This window comes from Acinonyx jubatus, chromosome C2 (assembly GCF_027475565.1).
Source record: "Acinonyx jubatus isolate Ajub_Pintada_27869175 chromosome C2, VMU_Ajub_asm_v1.0, whole genome shotgun sequence".
Lineage (NCBI taxonomy): Eukaryota > Metazoa > Chordata > Mammalia > Carnivora > Felidae > Acinonyx > Acinonyx jubatus.
In genome coordinates, this window is record NC_069384.1 from 119202820 (window position 1) to 119222019 (window position 19200).

Here is a 19200-nt window from a genome sequence, read left to right on the forward strand (position 1 = left end):
TTCATCAGAAAGGATGCCTGGAGAGTGGTAGGAACCTGAGGGCTTTCAACCACGGGGAGATCAATTCTCACGTTTGTGATGCGAGGGAGGCAAGCCTGGTGCCCGTCATGCCTATATCTTCCCTAGAACCAGGGGTCTTGCCTCGGTGAGCCTCCCAGGCTAGGAGTAGCAAAAGAGGGCGGCTGAAAACCAAAACTCGCCACGAATCTTGCCCGCCCCGCCTTCCTCCCTACGTCGGACACACGGTAGGAAACCAAACCTGAGCGCGCTCAGCCTGCTTGCCCCACCCCCTTTCGGCTTCCGGGCCTCCCCCGGGTCCTACGCAGAAAGAGCGGCGCCTGGCGAGCTCCACCAGCAGTGGCTTCCGGGAGGAGTTTTGGGCCCGGCGAGCCACCGTCGGATACCGCGCCTTTCCCACCAGAGGTAGCTGTGGAGACGCCGGGAGCCCATGTCGGCGTCGTTGAGGAGTGCGGCGCATCCTCAACATGGGCGACCACGGCCTGGAGCTGGCGTCTATGATCCCGGCGCTGCGGGAGTTGGGAAGGTAGGGTCAGGCTCGGCCGCTCTGGGTCCCGCGTCCTCCTCCGACGGGCCTGGCCGGAATCTCACGTGTTCTCCCTCCCCTGCGGCGCGCGTGCCTGCCCCGAACCCGTCAACCTCGGCCCTTGTAGATGTGTTCCGCGACTGATTTGAGCGCTTCTCCCTTAGGCGGTTAAAGATACGCGGGTCGTCGCCGCAGACCTTCAGAAAGCCGGTCCAGGGGAGGAGAGGCGCTCGCTGACCGCTCTAGAGCGGCGCCCCGGAGCTTGTTCCCAACCCGGGGTTGCCCTCTGCAGCTGGAAGGAACGGTCCCTTCTGACCACTTTTTGGCCACTTTCTGTTCTTACTTGCTTCCCAGAAACCTATGTCCATAGATGAGGGACTTGACCCACGAACTTTCCCCAATTTCTATTTTTTGTGAACGCTCGTGGAGGAATTGGGTTTTTAGCTTTATGTTTTGACCCAAATTGCTTCTTTTAGAAGAAAAATCACCAGTTCTCTTTTTGTGCAAAGAAGGCCAATTGCTAGAAAAGGCAGTTGGTTTCTTTCTTCCAAGTGAAACCATAGGGCGTTCTGAAGATGTGACTCCTATATTTGATCAGTCAGCCCCCAATCTGTTATTTTAGTCAGAAAACCCAGGGACCTTGCCACAACGTCCACAAAATATAAACGTGTACAGAATGTTTCCAAAGTTTGGAAGTAATTTAATATATTAAATTTTTCTTTTATCTGCAAAAGCCTGTTTCTGTAAACAGAAGAGTAAAATCAGGTAAACCAGTGTTCTACCTGAAAAGAAGGGTAGGATGTTGATGGCTGCCATCCCCCTTCAGCACACTGGCAACCTTCCCTCAACCAGGCCTGAAAGAAGGCAGGGTTGTTGTTTTGTTTGCCTTTTTTTTTTTTTTTTTAAATTGTAACCCACTGCTTGTAGGCTTGTACCACTACTGAACTTGAACTATCAGCTGGAATTTTTTAGGCTGTTTGAAAACTTAGAACACGAAGTCAAAACTGATACAAAGCCCATAGGATATTTAATTCTTTTCTGTGGTTCAGTTGTGTTCATCTCTACTTGTTGGCCATACAAGGATATTTAGTTTTCCTCAATCACATAAGAGGATAAATGAAGGAACCACACATGTCTTAACTGAATTATCCTGGTTTTGTGTGTGTTATTTCACTTTGCATGAATGTTGCAAGCATATTCTGTGTTAACATTTTATAAAGTAGCATGAATACAAGTGCTCGTTTTAAGAAATTGATGTACAGATTTCATGTTAGGCTCAATGTGAAGTTCAGGATTTTTTCTCCACCTTGTTTTAATGTAGAATTAACTGATTAATACTTTTCTTCCCTCTTTTTTCTTCCTTTAAGAGATTGTTAATAAAAGTAATAGTATCTTGGATTTATTTATAGCCTCTTACATCAACAGAGCTTAAGTTACCTTTCATTTCATTCAATTGTAGCCATTCTAAGTGAAAGAAAAACTGACTGATAGAGAATTGTATAACAATAGTTTTTAATTTTCATGATCTTCTCATTGCAACTGCTTCATTCATGCTTACTCAGTCTCACCGAATCTCCCTGATATAGAATGGACTAAATATTATCACTATTCAGTGAGAAACTGAGTCACAGAGGGGCACCTGGTGGCTCAGTCGGTTAAATGTCCAACTTTGGCTCGGGTCATGATCTCACGGTTCATGGATTTGAGCCCCACCCTCGGGCTCTGTGCTGACAACTCAGACCTGGAGCCTGCTTCAGATTCTGTGTCTCCCTCTCTGCCCCTCCACTGCTTGTGCTCTCTCTGTCTCAAAAATAAGATAAAAACATTAAAAAAAAAAAAAAAGGAAGAAAAACTGAGTCACAGAAATTGAAGAAGCAAAATCAAAAAGATAACAGTTCTTCATTAAATAAAGTAAGTATTGTTATTAATAAAGTAATAAAAATGGGGGCCTGATCCAAGTATGCCTTTTTCTTTCACTACCCCCAAGCTAAGGAGCATCTAGTTTCCAACTGTAGTTATATCTGTATCCAGATCTCTGATGTGTTGTGTCGGTAGAGTTTGATTTGTACCATAATAGGGTTAATTGATTTTGGTCAAGTCTTCACATAAAGAAGGATTTCTTCACTTTTAACACAAGTTAGAAGTTATATCCCATTTACTTAAATGAGTGATTTGTATTCCAAAGCAACCTAATGTATATAGTGTTTAATTTACTGAATGTTGAGATTTAAACACTGAAGTTTCTGTTCAAACTATGAGTTGTGTTCTGACTTTGTGAGAAGTTTTAATTATATATTTGAAATGAAAATATGTTCTGACTAAACAAATACTGCCTTAGGAATTATCTACTTAGATTTATAATAACTGTTCCAATTACAATTATTTTATATTTCAAAGTATACCGAGATAAAGAGTAACAGGCCTTTTTAAGGCAGTATTAAAAATCTGAAACAATGAAAAAAGTTTCAGAGCTGAGTTTCAGATTCCAACCAAAAAGGCCTTTTCTCCCCCCCCCCCTTTTTTTTTTCATTAATTGACTGGCAGTTCTATTTCTGAAAAAAGTGAGGTGTCACTGTTTTAATATGTGGGCTTTTCTATCTCAGGGATAAATTTTGCTTCACTGTTTTTTCTTATTAGCACTCTTTTCTCTACATAGTCTTTCAGGGTGATCTCATCCACTGCTGCTTTCAACTATCCATCTGCTATTTGATGATTCCAAATGTGTTTCTCCAAATCATATCTATCACCTATAGAGCTATTTAAACAACTATATACTGGCAGTTTTAGCTGGGTGTGCTATGAGCAGTTAAGACTCAACATAGTCAATACAAGTTCTACACATATCAACTACTCATTCACTGAGGTAGGGATATCAAGGTAAATCATCATATTCACTCATTTTTTCCAAACCAGGAATGTAGGAATCTTTCTTGACTCCCCATGTCCTTTTGCTACATCTTTGGTCCTTTTTTTCATCTTTACTCTTCCCTAAATAACTTCATCTAGTTCCATAGCTTTAAATACCATCTATATTCTGATAACTCCCAAATTTATATCTCTAGCCCAGAAATATTATTAGATTGCATACTGTTGAACATCTATATCCAGTATGAAAATTTGCATATCCAAAGCAGAACTCTTGACTTATTTTCCTTAAACTTGTTCCTTCCCTATGTTATTGTAAATGTACTGACCAAAAGCCTAGGAGTTATTCTTGATTCTTTCCCTTATCCCTTAATAATCTATCAGCACATCCTGCCAACCCTATCTTTAAAATCTACTTTTTGGAGCGCCTAGGTGGCTCAGTCAGTTAAGTGTCCCAACTCTTGATTTTGGCTCAGGTCATGATCTAACAGTTCGTCAGTTCAAGCCTCGCATTGGGCTCTGCGCTAACAGTGCTGATTTGCATGGGATTCTCTCTCTCCCTCCCTTCCTCCTCCCCACCCCCCCCCCCCCGCCCCTGCCCTGCTAGTTGCCTATCCCAAAATAAATAAATAAACTTAAAAATAAAGTAAAATATATTTCTCGCCATTTCCACTGCTATTCTTATAATTTCTTATCTAGGCTATTGTAATTTCTCAGCTAATTTCTTCATTTCCATTTTACCCACTTATAATGGATTTCTTACTCAGCAACCAAAGTGATGTAAACAACCATAAATTATATTGTATATTATACAGCATTACTTCTCTGTTTAAAACCTTCCATTAGTTATCTAGCACACTTAGAATAAAATCCAAACTTCCTCCCAAGGCTTCTAAGGTTTTGCATTTTCTGGCCTCTGCCTGCCTCTGACCTCATGGCCACATATCCTTACCTTACTCTGCTCCAATATCATTGGCCTTGTTTTTCCTTACGCACCAAGGTCATTCCAGCCTTCAGTCTTTTGCACTTTGCTGTTTCTTCTCTCTGAACAGACTGGTTCTGTTCAGATGTCATTTTGGAGAGGCCTTCTCTGACCTTCCTGCTTAAAATTACTTTATAATCACAAGATATTTTCAGACAGTGATAGTTGCCATTAAAATATTAAATGGGCAGTGGGAGGGAGATGAAAGTCTGGGGAGCAGCAACATTAGCCACTAAGCGGAGATTTGAATGATAAGAAGCCAGTATCTGAAATAGAATGGGAAGTATAAGGGTCTCTAAGTGGGAATGAGCAAAAGAATAGGAAGAAGGATGAAACACAGGAAGCAAAGAGGGGACTGGTGTGAGAGTTAAGGGTGGAGGATTAGCCAGGGGCCAGATCCTTTAGTACCTTACAGGTCAGAATAAGAGTTATATTTTAAGGGCAATGGGAAGCCATTGGAATGCTTTAAACAGGGAAATAATGTAATTAAATTCAAGTTTTAAAAACACGGGGCACCTGGATGGCTCAATCGGTAAATGCCCAGCTTTTGATTTTGACTCAGGTCATGATCCCAGAGTCATGGGGTCCAGCCCCAAGTCAGCATGATATGCTGAGTGTGGAGCCTGTTTAAGGTTTTCTCTCTCCCTCTCTCCCTCCCTCCTTCTCCCCCCTTTCCCTCCCTTCTCTCCCTGCTTGTGTGTGCACACACATGCGTTCTCTCTGTCTCAAAAAAATTCTAAAACATGTTGACTCTTCACTCCTACTTAGAACCTTTTGATGTCTCATTGCCTTCAGTACAAAATCCAACCTCTTTAGTTTGTTCTTTGAACTTTGACCTTATAGTTGCTCTTCAGCTTCATCTATTTACTGTCTCCCTCTTCTTTAGCCATATAGAACCTCTTAATAGCTTTTAGAGCATCCTGTGTTCATTCTTACTACTGAGCATTTGCTCGTGCTGTTTCTTTTGCTTGGAATACTTCTCCTTTCCTTTATTTTACCTGCCTAGCCCCTTAGGGACTTAGGTTTGTATCACTTCCATCAGGGAGCTTTGACTGATAGGCTCTGCTCAGAGCCAAGTGACCCTCTTGTGTTCTATTTTGGCTCTATTAATACAACCATGCTGTGTTAAAATTACCTGTTTACTTTTTTTAACTTTTTTTTTAAGTTTATTTATTTTGAGAGAGCGAGTGGGAGAGAGGGGCAGAGAGATAGGGAGAATTCCAAGCAGTCTCCGCACATGGTGGCCACAGAGCCTGATGCAGGGCTCAAACTCACAAAACCATGAGATCATAACCCTCAGGTTAAGAGTCAGATGCTCAACTGACTGAGCCACTCAGGTGCCCCTACTTTTTTGAAAAAGGTATACCCTCTTAGCTCCATTCCAAGGTAGAGGTTGTGTAATAAGTGCTCACTCTCCCATGAGTCATTATTCTAATAGTACATCTAATGAATGATAATCAATTCACCTTTTTAAAAAACTGACCAAAAATGACACAAATAATAGGAATGATCTTTATACAAAATTAAACTTTGTAGAAAACTCAACCACCACCTAGGGTCCTGATTCCTCTCCTGACACACCTCCTCATTCACATTTCTAAATGATACTTGCTAAATTACACTTAGTTTATAAAGATAAACTCATTTGATTTTGTCTAAAACAATTCATGTTACCTTGTAATTTCAGACTTTATAAATTTTTGTTATTTAAATCTGTGATGTCATATAATATGGTAGCCACTACAGCTGGTCTAGGTTGAGAAGAATTTCAAAGACTTAGTACAAAAAAAAAAAAGGTAAAACAATCACTTTAGTAATTTCAGGGCACCTGAGCAGTTCATTTGGTTGAGCATCTAACTCTTGATTTCAGCTCAGGTTGTGGATTGGAGCCCCATGTTGGTCTCCATGCTGAGCAAGGAGTCAGCTTGAGATTCTCATTCTCTCTCACTCGCTCTCCCCCCCCACTTTCCCCCCCTCCCCTGTCCCTCTCTCCCCCCTCCCTCTCTCCCTCTGCCCCTTTCCCCTGCTTGCACGCTCTCTCTATATATATAAAATTTTTTTTTTAATTTTAATATCAGTTACAGTTCAAATAATATTTTGGATATATTATGAAGAAAACTATTGTTTGTTTCTCTCTTTTTTAAATTTTTTAATGTTTATTTATTTTTGGGAGAGAAAGAGCATGAGCAGGGGAGGGCAGAGAAAGGGGACACAGAATCTGAAGTAGGCTTCAGGCTCTGAACTGTCAGCACACAGCCTAATGTGGGGCTTGAACTCACAAACCGTGAGATCATGACCTGAGCCGATGCTCAACCGACTGAGCCACCCAGGTACCCTCCCTTTTTTTTTTTTTTTTTAAGGAGGCTTCATGCCCAGTGCAAGGCCTAATGTGGGGCAGGAACTCACGACCCTAAGATCACAAGACCTGAGCTGAGATCAAGAGTTGGACACTTAACCTACTGAGCCACCCACGTGGCTTTCTATTCTGAATGTGGCTACTAGAAAATTTTGAAGTGCACATGTGACTTTCATTGTTTCCATTGGCCAAGGCTGGTTTAAATAATAAGATAAACGGTACCAAGTTTTTTTCACTTTCATGTAAAAATAAAACTACTTGGTCTTCGAGTCTATATACCTAAGGTTATTATGTGTAAATACTGGTGATTTCAGTAACTTAGTAGTTTCAATTTAGGAAGATAAAAATTCTGGAGATGGTGGTGATAGCGTAGAATAATGAGAACATACTTAATGCCATGGAACTGTACACTTAAAATGGTTAAAATAAATGTTAAGTATATTTGACCATAATAAAAAATAATTCAAAGGACATTTTAACAAACTAATTTAATTTGATACTGTTGACAGCTCCCTCCTTGAAATTCTAACTTTGTTTCTAGAATATACCTTATAACATTTTTCTTTTTATTTCTCTGGTTCTTTCCCTTTCTTCTTCATGGCTCCTTTAACTTAAAGTTCTCTCTTTGGCTTTCTTATTACTTCTTACTCTGCACTAATTTTCAGGGCTTCCACTACTACTAGCTGTAGTGGTGGTAGATTATATAATCTCCATGAATGTCAGGCTCCTCATATGCAAATTAGAGTTTAATGTCCCAAACTTATTGCTTGTGAAATATGTAATAATGCAGATAATATGTTTAGCCTTGTTTACTAGATGTTATTATATAATGATAATTTAATCTATATATCTAGGCTAGATATTTCTTGAGGACTAGAGCTTTAATTTTTCCCCCCCTAGTAAACTCTGTGCCCAACTTGGGACTTGAATTCATGACCCTGAGACCAAACCTCACATTCTCTACTGACTGAATCAGCCAGGTGCCCCTTAAGGACCAGAACTTTAATTCTAACAATCTTTTGTACATCCCATTTAGTTGTTCTCTTGAGACCTTAAATTCAATGTTTCTAAAACTGGTTTTGTTTTTTCTCCCCGGACCTGTGCTTCCTCATGTGTTAACTCTTTTGGTGAATGGCCTCACAGTCCACCCTGGATAGAGGCCTAGGTTGACTTATCAGTCTCCTCCACTAACCTGTCACCTCTCCCAGAGCATGTTTCTGGTGTGTACTGTGGCACATTATAGGTGCTCAGTAAATGTTTGTTGATTATATGAATGACTAGAATTCCTCATTCTATGTGGTAGAATACAGACTTTGTACTATATTCTTACATGCTATTTTGTGCTGGTTTGTACCAAATCATGGAATTCAAGTTTAATTCATTGATTCTAGGATACTATTGCTCTGCTTAATTATTGTATCTCCTCTTAATATTTATATTTCTTGATTGGTCGTAATACTCATGTATGTAATTTTCCCTAATATTTTATTGAATTTTCATTGTGGAAAATTTCAAGCATACAAAAGAAGAAAAATAGTATGTCATTTGCCCATTTTACCCAACAACTATCAATTCACGCCCTTCTTTCTCTCAACTCATACTACTTTGAAGCAAATTCCAGGTAGTTCCTTTTTTTTTTTTTTTAAGATTTTACTTTTAAGTAATCTCTACACCAAATGTGGGGCTTGAACTCATAACCCCGAAATCAAGAGTCACATGCTCTACCAACTGAGCCAACCAGGTGCTCCAACTTTGAAGCAAATTCTAGACATCATTTCTTCCATAAATATCAGCATTTATCTGTAAAGCCTAAAGACTTTTAAAATATATCACAGTACCATTATTTCACCTAAAAATATGTATTCTTTTAAATTAAAAAATTTTGGGGGCACCTCGGTGGCTCTGTCAAGTTAAGCATCTGACTTTGGCTCAGGTCATGATCTTGGGTTTCGTGAGTCTGAATCCATGTTGGGCTCTGTGCTGACAGCTTAGAGCCTGGAGCCTCTTTGGGTTCTGTGACTCCCTCTCTCTCTGCCCCTCCCCTGCTCACACTCTTGTCTCTCTCTGTCTCAAAAAAGAAATAAATGTTAAAAAAAATTTTTTTAATAAAAAAATAAATTTTTGAGACTTTTTATTTTGTATTTTAGAGAGAGAGTGTGCACTTGAGTGGGGGAGAGGCATGGGGGGGAGAGAGAGAGAGAGAGACAGACAGACAGACAGACAGACAGACAGACATTGGGAGAGAATCTCAAGCAGGCTTCATGCCCAGTGCGACCCTGGGATCACGATCTGAGCTGAAACCGAGAGTCAGATGCTCAATGGACTTAGTCACCCAGACACCCCCAAAGTAATTTCTTAATAACATCAGATATCTAGTCTGTGTTTAAATTTTCCCAGTTTGTCATATACAGTTTGTTAATAGTTTTTATTTTTGTTTTTTTTGGGGGGGGGGTTTGTTTTGTTTAATCAGAATCCATTGCAGGATCATAGATTATCATTGATTGATAGGGCTCTTAAGTCTTGATTATAGGTTTTTCCTCCCCCCTTTTTTTTGCCTTTGGAATTTATTTGTTGAAGACACTGTTCTGTAGCCAAGACTAGGTCAACACTGCTCAATAGAAATAAAATGCAAGCCACATGTAGAATTTAAAATTTTCCAGTAGTGACATTACATAAAGTAAAAAGAAATAGGTGAAATTAATTTTTAATAATATATTTTAACTCAGTATATCTAGATATTGTCATTTCTGCATATAATTAATATAATGTTATTAATGGATATATATTTTCTGGTACCAAATATTCAAAATCTGATGTATATTTTTTACTTAAAGCACGTATCAATTTGGACTAACCAGATTTCAAGTGTTCAATAGCTACATCAATAATGGCTATCGTATTGGGCAGGGCAGGTCTAGATTTTGCATATTGGATACCTGTGGTGTCATTTAGCATGTTTTTTCCCTTTTAAATCAGTAACATGTATTTAGATTTTTCTTTCATTTTTAAACAGAAGGATACAATGAATGTCAACATTAAAACTAAACACATTTGATAAATTCAACTTTAGAGAGTTTTTTACGAATGAAATTGTCTCTTTAAGGGTTAAAAACTCTTTATTTGTGTTTTAGTGCCAGTCCAGAGGAATATAATACAGTTGTACAGAAGCCAAGACAAATTCTATGTCAGTTCATTGACCGAATACTTACAGATGTTAACGTTGGTAAGAAACAGTTATTTCTTATAGAAGTTTTATAAATTGTTTTCTTTTTCATATATACATTATGCTAGCATTTTTGTCCATGTAGTTTTAAATGTAGAGTTAGTATCTATGATAGTTACTATTTTCAAACAAGTTACTTACAACATTAACTTTTTTTTTTGAGACTACATGCACTATGTATACACGGGGAGGGAGAGGGAGAATCTTAAGCAGCCTACACCTGGTGCAGAACCCAACATGGGGCTCAGTCCTATGATCCTGGAATCATGACTTGAGCCAAAATCATGACTCAGATGCTTAATCAGCTGAGCCACCCAGGCCCCCCTACAATATTAACTTAGTACATAATGTGACTTAAGCATTTAAAGTAATTCTATTTTTTAGGCACCTGGGTGGCTCAGTCGCTTAAAGTAATTCTATTTTCCTGCTTTTCCTACATTTTCTGCTACTTGCTATGGAGTTCTTTGATATATGATATTATAATAGATAAAAAATAGTTGGCCATTTCTAATCATGTGCACCCTATTTTAGCTAGGTCTTTCACTAGTGGTTGAGAAACAAATGCCATTTAAATATTCTTTACAAGTTAGTGACTTTGTGGGAGGTAAGAGGTTCCAGTGAGTTGTTGAAATAACTATTTCCTGTTTGTGGCAGTGTAGAAAACAAATATTACCAACCTGGCAACGTGGTGTCCCATTGGTCACATCTGTTAAAATTACACAGAAGGGGTAATATAAAGTAGCATTTGGCTAATGGTTTATAAATTTAATTTCAAATTTGGCACAGATTTAATGACTTAATAGTCATTTAGCCTTTCTTTTTTCAGTCAATAAAATTATGAGTTGCTGAAAAACAACAAAAGGCTACTAACTACTTGCATAATGTATTTTCATGTAGTACTCCCTTCCCTCTCTTTAGACCACTTGCCCTTCACCTCTCTGACCAACTTTTCATCATCTAGGAATCTATTCCTTCACAGCATCTTCCCAGACACTCACTTCCTGCACGGTGGATTAGTGCGGTTAACATACTATATTATAACTATCAGCTTATTTATCTGATTCCCTCACCTGTTCAGGTAAAGTTTTTTTCCCCCTCAGATTTTGGTACAGTGCCAGGCATATTGTAGGCCTGTAATATGTATTTGGTGAATGGATGTATAATAGATGAATGTGCCTGGTTTTTAAACGTTTAAAATTAGAAAGATAGGACCATGGAGTTTAGCCCCATCAGTTTATCCTGAGCACTGTATTAGACACAATTCTGGTCACCAAAGTCTAGTTTTTAACAAAAGAACTGTCATTTCATTTGTCATGCCTCTTTAAGATGAATTTTTTATTATTTTAGTTGCTCTAGAACTTGTAAAGAAAACTGACTCCCAGCCAACCTCTGTGATGTTGCTTGATTTCATCCAGCATATAATGAAGTCCTCCCCACTTATGTTTGTAAATGTGAATGGAAGCCAAGGGCAAAATGAGGTCAAAGACAGTATTGGTGAGTCCTACTATTTGTGCATTCATTTGCAACTGGTTTTATGAAATTTACCCTCTTCTGCTCTTCTAAATTATAACATACATTTTATACGTATTTTGGTCAAATTTGCTATAAACGTGAAGGAGCAAAATGGTAATTGTTAATTTTGTTTTGTGCATCCTTATTGTTTTCTTTAGTTTTAAACTAGATACCCAGGATGGAACAGAAATAACCAAATTTGTTTATTTGCCATTGGGCACTTAAGCAGTTTTCTTTTTTCTGTTTTTGATAATCTCTTTCTTCTAGATCAGGCATTAGCAAACCGTGGCCCATAGGCCTCCTGCCTGTGTTTGTAAACAAAGTTTTATTGCAAAAGCCATGTTTTTTACTTAATATTTACTTACTGTATGTAACTACTAGAAAGGCAGCATTGAGTAGTTGACATGGAAGCCATAAAGCCCTCAAGCCTAAAATATTTCCTATCTAGCCCTTTAAGAACAACTCCTAGATGTTGAAGCTTTTTTCCAGGCTTTATCCTTATTATTCCTACTACTTTTGCCCCTTTATTGGCCTCCTTATAAAAAGCTATCATCTTTTTTTCTGTACAATGCATAGAGTATTAAAAATGTTTTTTAACTTTTTTTAATGTTTTTATTTCTGAGAGAGAGAGAGAGAGAGAGAGAGAGAAAGAGTGTGCACGCAAGTGGGGAGGGGCAGAGAGAGAGGGAGACACAGAATCCGAAGCCGGCTCTAAGCTCTGAGCTGTCAGCACAGAGCCCGACACAGAGCTCGAACTCAAGTACTGGGATATCATGACCTGAGCCGAGGTCAGCACTTAACTGACTGAGCCATCCAGGCATCCCTGTCTATATTCTTTACTACACTTTTTTAAATAACAGGTCACAACCCATTAATAGGTTATGAAGATAAAATGTAATTAGAAAATATCATAATACATTGCATGTAATAAATACTGTTTCATGAAACTTTTGTTTCATATATTTAAATAAAATAAATATGCATATGTAAACTGGGTCATGATATAAAATGTATCTTAGTTGTGATCAAAAAGTTTTAGAAACTGTATTACAGGAATCAGGAGGACTGTGACTGATTTGTTTTTGTGCACCTGGGACAGAGTTGGCACTCAAATATTTGTTGAAGGAGTGATAATAGTAACCATTTGTTGAACTTCAAGCACCATGCTGAGAATTTCACATATATCATCTTACTTCATTCTCATGGTAACCCTTATGACTCCCTTCTTATAGATGAAGTTACAGAGGTTCAGAGAGATGAAAAGTTCACACAACCAATAAGTGAAAAGCTAGGACTTAGACTCGAAAATTGGTATTCTAAATTACTGTTCAGTATTTCCATTGTGTAAGGAATGTTTTAGACTATTTTGTTAGTGAAGTTTATACTTTAAAAATGAATCATCAGGGGCACCTGGATGCCTCAGTCAGTAAGCGTCTGACTTTGGATCAGGTCATGATCTCACGGATTGTGGGTTCAAGCTCCCTTTGGGCACTGTGCTGACAGCTCAGACCTGGAGCTTGCTTCAGATTCTGTGTCTCCTCTCTGCTCCTCCCCTGCTCTCGCTCTCGCTTTCTCTCTCTATTTCTCTGTCTCTGTGTCTCCAAAATAAATAAACATTAAAAAAATTTTTTTAATGAATCATCAAGCATTTAGCAAATTAATTAACATTTCTGATGGACTTATTTAATATTTTTTATTTCAAAGAATTCAGTAATTGGATCATAACAAGACTTCTGCGGATTGCAGCAACTCCATCCTGTCATACGTTACACAAGAAAATCTGTGAAGTTATCTGCTCATTATTATTTCTTTTTAAAAGCAAGAGTCCTGCAATTTTTGGAGTACTAACAAAGGAATTACTGCATCTTTTTGAAGATGTGATTTGCCTCCATAAAAGAAATGCAGTGGGACACTTTGTGGAATGGCCAGTGGTAGTTAGCCGATTTTTAAGTCAATTAGATGAACCTGTGGGATATTTACAACCAGCTCCTTTGCAATTCATGAACATGCAAAATTTAGAATTTATTGAAGTCACCTTATTAACAGTTCTTATTCGTATTATTGCAGTTGTGTTTTTTAGAAGGCAAGAACTCTTACTTTGGCAGATAGGTTGTATGCTGCTAGAGTATGGTAGTCCAAAAATTAAATCCTTAGCAATTAGCCTTTTAACTGAACTCTTTGAGCTTGGAGGATTACCAGCACAACCAGCCAGCACTTTTTTCCGGTCATTTTTGGAATTATTAAAACATCTTGTAGAAATGGATGCTGACCAGTTGAAACTCTGTGAAGAGCCATTATCAAAGCTGATAAAAACACTATTTCCCTTTGAAGCAGAAGCTTATAGAAATATTGAACCTGTCTATTTAAATATGCTGCTGGAAAAACTCTGTGTCATGTTTGAAGATGGTGTGCTTATGCGGCTTAAGTCTGATTTGCTAAAAGCAGCTTTGTGCCACTTACTGCAGTATTTCCTTAAATATGTGCCAGCTGGGTATGAATCTGCTCTACAAGTCAGGAAGGTTTATGTGAGAAACATTTGTAAAGTTCTTGTGGATGTGCTTGGATTTCAGGTAGATGCAGAGGTAAGTCATTTTTAAGGTTTCTTAATAGTATGTATTTTGTTTATAACTTAAGCATATATGTCAGATGTATTAGTGAGAAAATAGATTGTCTTTAATAATGTATATTCAGAATGGAATGATTTTCACAATCCACTTTGGCTCCTTATTCTGAATTTTTACTTTGATTTGAGAAAGATTTGTTCACTAAGTTGGTAATGAACTGCTAATAGGGTAGCAGGTTTTAAAGTAGGCTTTGTGAAGTGTAAGCATGTTTAGTGCATTATTAAAAGGGGGCCAGTTATCAACTTAATTACAAAAACTTTGAGCACTCACCTAGATTTTATCTTTGACATGTTATAATCAATCACTTGTAGGAAACCTATGATTACATAGTACTAATCATGCCAAATTATGCCTTTTTTTCTTATTTGGACTGTGAGAGACAGGCAGTACAATAAAATGTGCAGTAACTTGAGTAAATACTTTATCTAAAAGTCTTGCTGGATTTGTAGTATGAAAAAGTTTAGTAATTCCCTTATAGAATTTTTCTTTGTAGTATTTTGATGGAAGGAAAAACAGATGAGAGAATTTATGTTAAGACTTTTAAGACTGTACAACCATAATTGTAGGTACAGAACCACATATATGTCTATTTATAGGTTGTGAAATTATATAGATTAACTTAGGTCTTTGTTTTACCTGATGAGACTCTGAAAATAGTTTACCTTATTAAAAAACTTACAACCTAATAAATTTTTGCAGTCTGTTAATAACATTTTCTAAGAGATAGCTTTTGAAATTATTTTTACTTTCTCAGTATTTGTTGGGCCCACTTTATGCCGCCTTAAAAATGGAAAGTATGGAAATCATTGAGGAGGTTCAGTGCCAAATTCAACAGGAAAACCTCAGCAGTAATAGTGATGTAATATCACCCAAACGGACGTCACTCTTCCAAAAGACCACCAAAACAGACTGAGGAGTATGACCTTCATTCAGTTTGTATTTAGTGATTTAATAAAACTTTATTAACTTTTAAAAATCATCTTTAGTTAAGTGCTTTGACTTACATACATACCATTGTTCTTTCTAAAGGTAGTCAAAGGAATGCTTAAAATATTTTAATACTTGCAGCCCATTTGAGTATGAAAGATAACATGGCTACATAAGGTTACTTAAAAGATATTTTTAAGTTATTACTTGCCTGTCTAATTTAACTTTTTAGTATCTGAAAAATCTCTGAGATTGCATATCTGTCAGCAGTTTAAAATACATTAACAAACTTTTTGTATAATGTGATCAAAGAATTCCCATATTGCAGTTAGCCCTGAAAGTTGTTTTAAATACATTGTACTATAAATTTCAGTAGTTGGCATTACATGTTACGTTTTGTTTTAAATATTTTTCACATTTGAACCAATGAATATCTTTACACTGTGGTTATAATAAATTACAGAATTAAACATGTGGATATGAACAAAAAGAGCATATTATGGAGTACACTGAAACAGAAAGCTGAATCCCTTCAGATTTCCTTTGAATGTGGTAGTCTAAAGAATCCTGTTATCGAGACTTTAGAAGGAATCACGGTTATCCTACAACTGACTGCTCTGTGTACTGTTCATTGTTCTCATCAAAACATGGACTGGTAAAACAACTTGTATTTTCTGGGTGGGTTTTCTGTAATAAATTTGGATGTATTGTTTTAGGAGACCTCATTATTCACTCAATTTGTGTGACCTGAGAACATACATTTTTTAGTGAAATGGAAAGGTAATTTGTTTTTTATTGAGCACCTGCTAAATGCTAGGCACTGTATTAAGTACTATACATATATTATTTAATCTTTACAACAGTTCTGTAAGGTAAATGCTGTTATGCCTACTTTACAAATTGGAGATTGAGGTTTAGAGAAATTGAGACTAAGTCATGTGTTCAGTCCAGATGGTCTCAACAACACCTTACTTTATCCAGGCTCTTTCTTTGGAACAGCTCCCACTATGAGACCAGTAGGTAGAGTATATATTCTAAGGACAGGAGAAGAAAGGGTGAGGAGCCTCTGATGTTCTGGGTCCAGCTCGAGGGTAACCTGGTGTTCCAGTTCCTCTTAATTACTTCCTCTAACAAGACTCTTTGTCTGAACTTTCCTGCGCACATATAATTAGAAACTAGCAGAGCACATTTTTATATAACTCAAAACTCATTGTTCTTTTAGTCAAACATTTAGCCAAAAGAACATTTCCTTTTGATAATAAGAGTAGGGATTTAGAACTCCTTGGAAGTATATTTTCAGTTTAGTACTTTTAAGATGGTTATTTATTCTATCAGAAAAAGCAAGTGTGAATCATCTCTGAAGATGTAGTCTTATTTTTACTGCCAAGTTATAGACTAAAACTCTTTGTTAACTTTTTACATGGTCATTTATTCTGTATTTTCTGACTCTTAATTAGCCAATAAAAAGTTATGAAAGAGATTTTAGAGAAACTATATTACCTCAGATTGTATTACATTTAGAATTTGAAACAACTTGAAGGAATAGCTAATTAGACTGCAGTCTACTCTTCTATAATTAAGGGTTTACCAAGCCAGTTAATAATTATGCAGGGATATCTTCTGTCATTTTTTAGGCCTGGGATACTGCATTTAAATATTGTAGATTATTTTAATTACCAAATCCTAGGACTGATGTAAAGAGACTAAGCTTAAAATAATAATGGCATATTAATTGACGTGCATATTTACTTTGAATTGGTTTAAAATTGTGTTAGTTTTATACTCACAATTTCTTTTGACTTAACTGCAATATTAGGTTGGACTATAATAAATTTATTGTAATTCTGTTTCTTAAAAATGTATTAACTGCAGCCATAATTTCAAGGACTGTCAACAGAAATGTAAGAAGAAATCTTCAGTAGTGGTAACTTGGATGTCTTTGGATTTTTACACAAAAGTGCTTAAGAGCTGTAGGAGTTTGTTAGAATCTGTTCAGAAACCTGACCTGGAGGCAGTTATTGATAAAGTGGTGAAAATCTATGATGCTCTAATTTATATTCACGGTGAGTATAAATACACAGTAGAACAAAACAACCTTTAAAGGTCATCAGTGTAGAATATAACTATTAACTTTTTTTATTTGAGAATTTCTGAAGAATGCTGAGAAAATGCATGGATGCGTATCTTTGTAAAGTCACGCTTAATTTCTTTGGGTTACAGACCTCAGAACATCATCTCTATGTTAAGAACCTTTGTTTATTGAATGCTGTAATTCCACTTGATGTTTAGAACATCTATTTTTATTGAGCAACAAGACACAGTTAAATATGATTAAGGAAAAATTATAATCACCTGTTGTGTGTTTCTGTAGTAAAAACTTCATTTGAAGATCATATACTGGAAGATTTATGTGGAATGCTCTCACTTCCATGGATTCAGTCCCATTCTGATGATGGCTCTTTAAAGTTGACTACATTTGCCACTAATCTTCTAGCATTAAGCCAGAGGATTTCTGATAGCTGCTGTAAGTGGTCACAAAATTCTGTGTGTGTGGTTTAACTCATGTCTATATGGGACTTCTAACACATTGCTGGTTTTTTTTTTTTTCATTAATTTAAAAAGTACATTTTTACCAATTCAAAAAGTAATTAGACATCTAAAAAGTAACAAATTGAAAAAATTATAGGATTTGCACACCCCAAGTATTCTGCCACATTTTTCTCCAAAGATGCCATTCCAGTTTACATTCCTTTTAGCAAAATAGGAGAGAATTTCTGTTGTCTCACATCCTCACTTTGTCAGACTAAAATGTTTGCTGTCAAAAAAAAGAAAAAATGGTAAGGAGGTAACTAAAAGAATTTTTTTTTTTAACTATCTGATGGGTGTGATTTTTAGTTGCATTTCTCTGGTTACATGTAGTAGGATTGTACGTAGATGTTTTTCAGTGCATGTGCTTTATTTTTTAAAAAGGAGCTTTTAATTAAATATATATATTTGAGATGTTACTTGAGTTTATGACAATGGATATATATATATAAATGTGTATGATGTATATAAATATATGTGTGTATAAATATAAATGTGTATAAATATATATACATGTGTATATTGATATGTATATAAGTTAAAATTAATATTTAGAAATAGTTTTTAATAGACTTAATTTTTTCAGCACCACAGGCACAGTCACGGTGTGTGTTTCTTCTAACTTTATTTCCAAGAAGAATATTCCTTGAATGGAGAACAGCAGTTTATAGCTGGGCCCTACAGAGCTCCCACGAAGTAATCCGGGCTAGTTGTGTTAATGGATTTTTTATCTTGTTACAGCAGCAGAATTCTTGTAACAGAGTTCCCAAGATTCTTATGTATGTATTAATATTTTAATTTGAATATATAACTTGCTTGGAAAGATCATACTGTGTGCAAATATATGTATATTGCTGAGTGTATGCAACAAATGTTGCTTTTTGTTTTGAAATTTAAGTTTTCTTCCTTTTAGGCTTTGTCTTACCATTACTTTTTCCCCAAATTAAGCAAGACTATTTAGACCACAAAATTAAGCAAGGTTTAGTTAGTGTATTTTCTTTTTTCTCCCCAGAGATAAAGTCAAAGATGATTCCGACTTTGTCAAGAAAGAATTTGCCTCTATTCTTGGTCAACTTGTCTGTACACTTCATGGCATGTTTCATTTGACAAGTTCTTTAACAGAACCTTTCTCTGAACATGGACATATTGACCTATTCTGTAAGAGCCTAAAAGTCACTTCTCAACATGAATGTTCATCTTCTCAACTAAAAGCTTCTGTTTGCAAGCCATTCCTTTTTCTACTGAAAAAAAAAACACCTAGTCCAGTGAAACTTGGTGAGTGATTTGTTATGAGTTATTTAATGTTTTAACATCTTTTTTTTTTTTAACTTTATTTATTTTTGAGAGAGATTGAGCACAAGTGGGGGAGGGACAGAGAGAGGGAGAGAATCCCAAGCAGGCTCCGCAGTGTCAGCACATAGCCAGATGTGAGGGTCTGGAACTCACGAACCGTGAAATCATGACCTGAGCTGAAATCAAGAGATGGATGCTTTACCAACTGAGTCACCCAGGTGCCCCTGACTTATTTAACATTTTAAAACCTTTTCTGGGCGCCTGGGTGGCCCAGTCAGTTGAGCGTCT

The 19200-nt window shown here is 36.7% G+C and overlaps 1 protein-coding gene across 1 annotated transcript in view; it reads left to right on the top strand.

Moving 5' to 3' along the window:
- The first annotated feature begins 359 nt into the window (after nucleotides 1-359).
- The window catches only part of ATR (ATR serine/threonine kinase), a 101239-nt gene continuing 82398 nt past the window's right edge, over nucleotides 360-19200 (top strand). The window contains 11 exon segments of the mRNA XM_027061684.2: nucleotides 360-544; nucleotides 9879-9970; nucleotides 11318-11464; nucleotides 13187-14064; nucleotides 14861-14988; nucleotides 14990-15022; nucleotides 15497-15688; nucleotides 16897-17096; nucleotides 17405-17557; nucleotides 18206-18398; nucleotides 18632-18894. Of these exon segments, the coding sequence (XP_026917485.2) occupies nucleotides 486-544; nucleotides 9879-9970; nucleotides 11318-11464; nucleotides 13187-14064; nucleotides 14861-14988; nucleotides 14990-15022; nucleotides 15497-15688; nucleotides 16897-17096; nucleotides 17405-17557; nucleotides 18206-18398; nucleotides 18632-18894 (2338 nt within the window). The 5' untranslated portion in view covers nucleotides 360-485.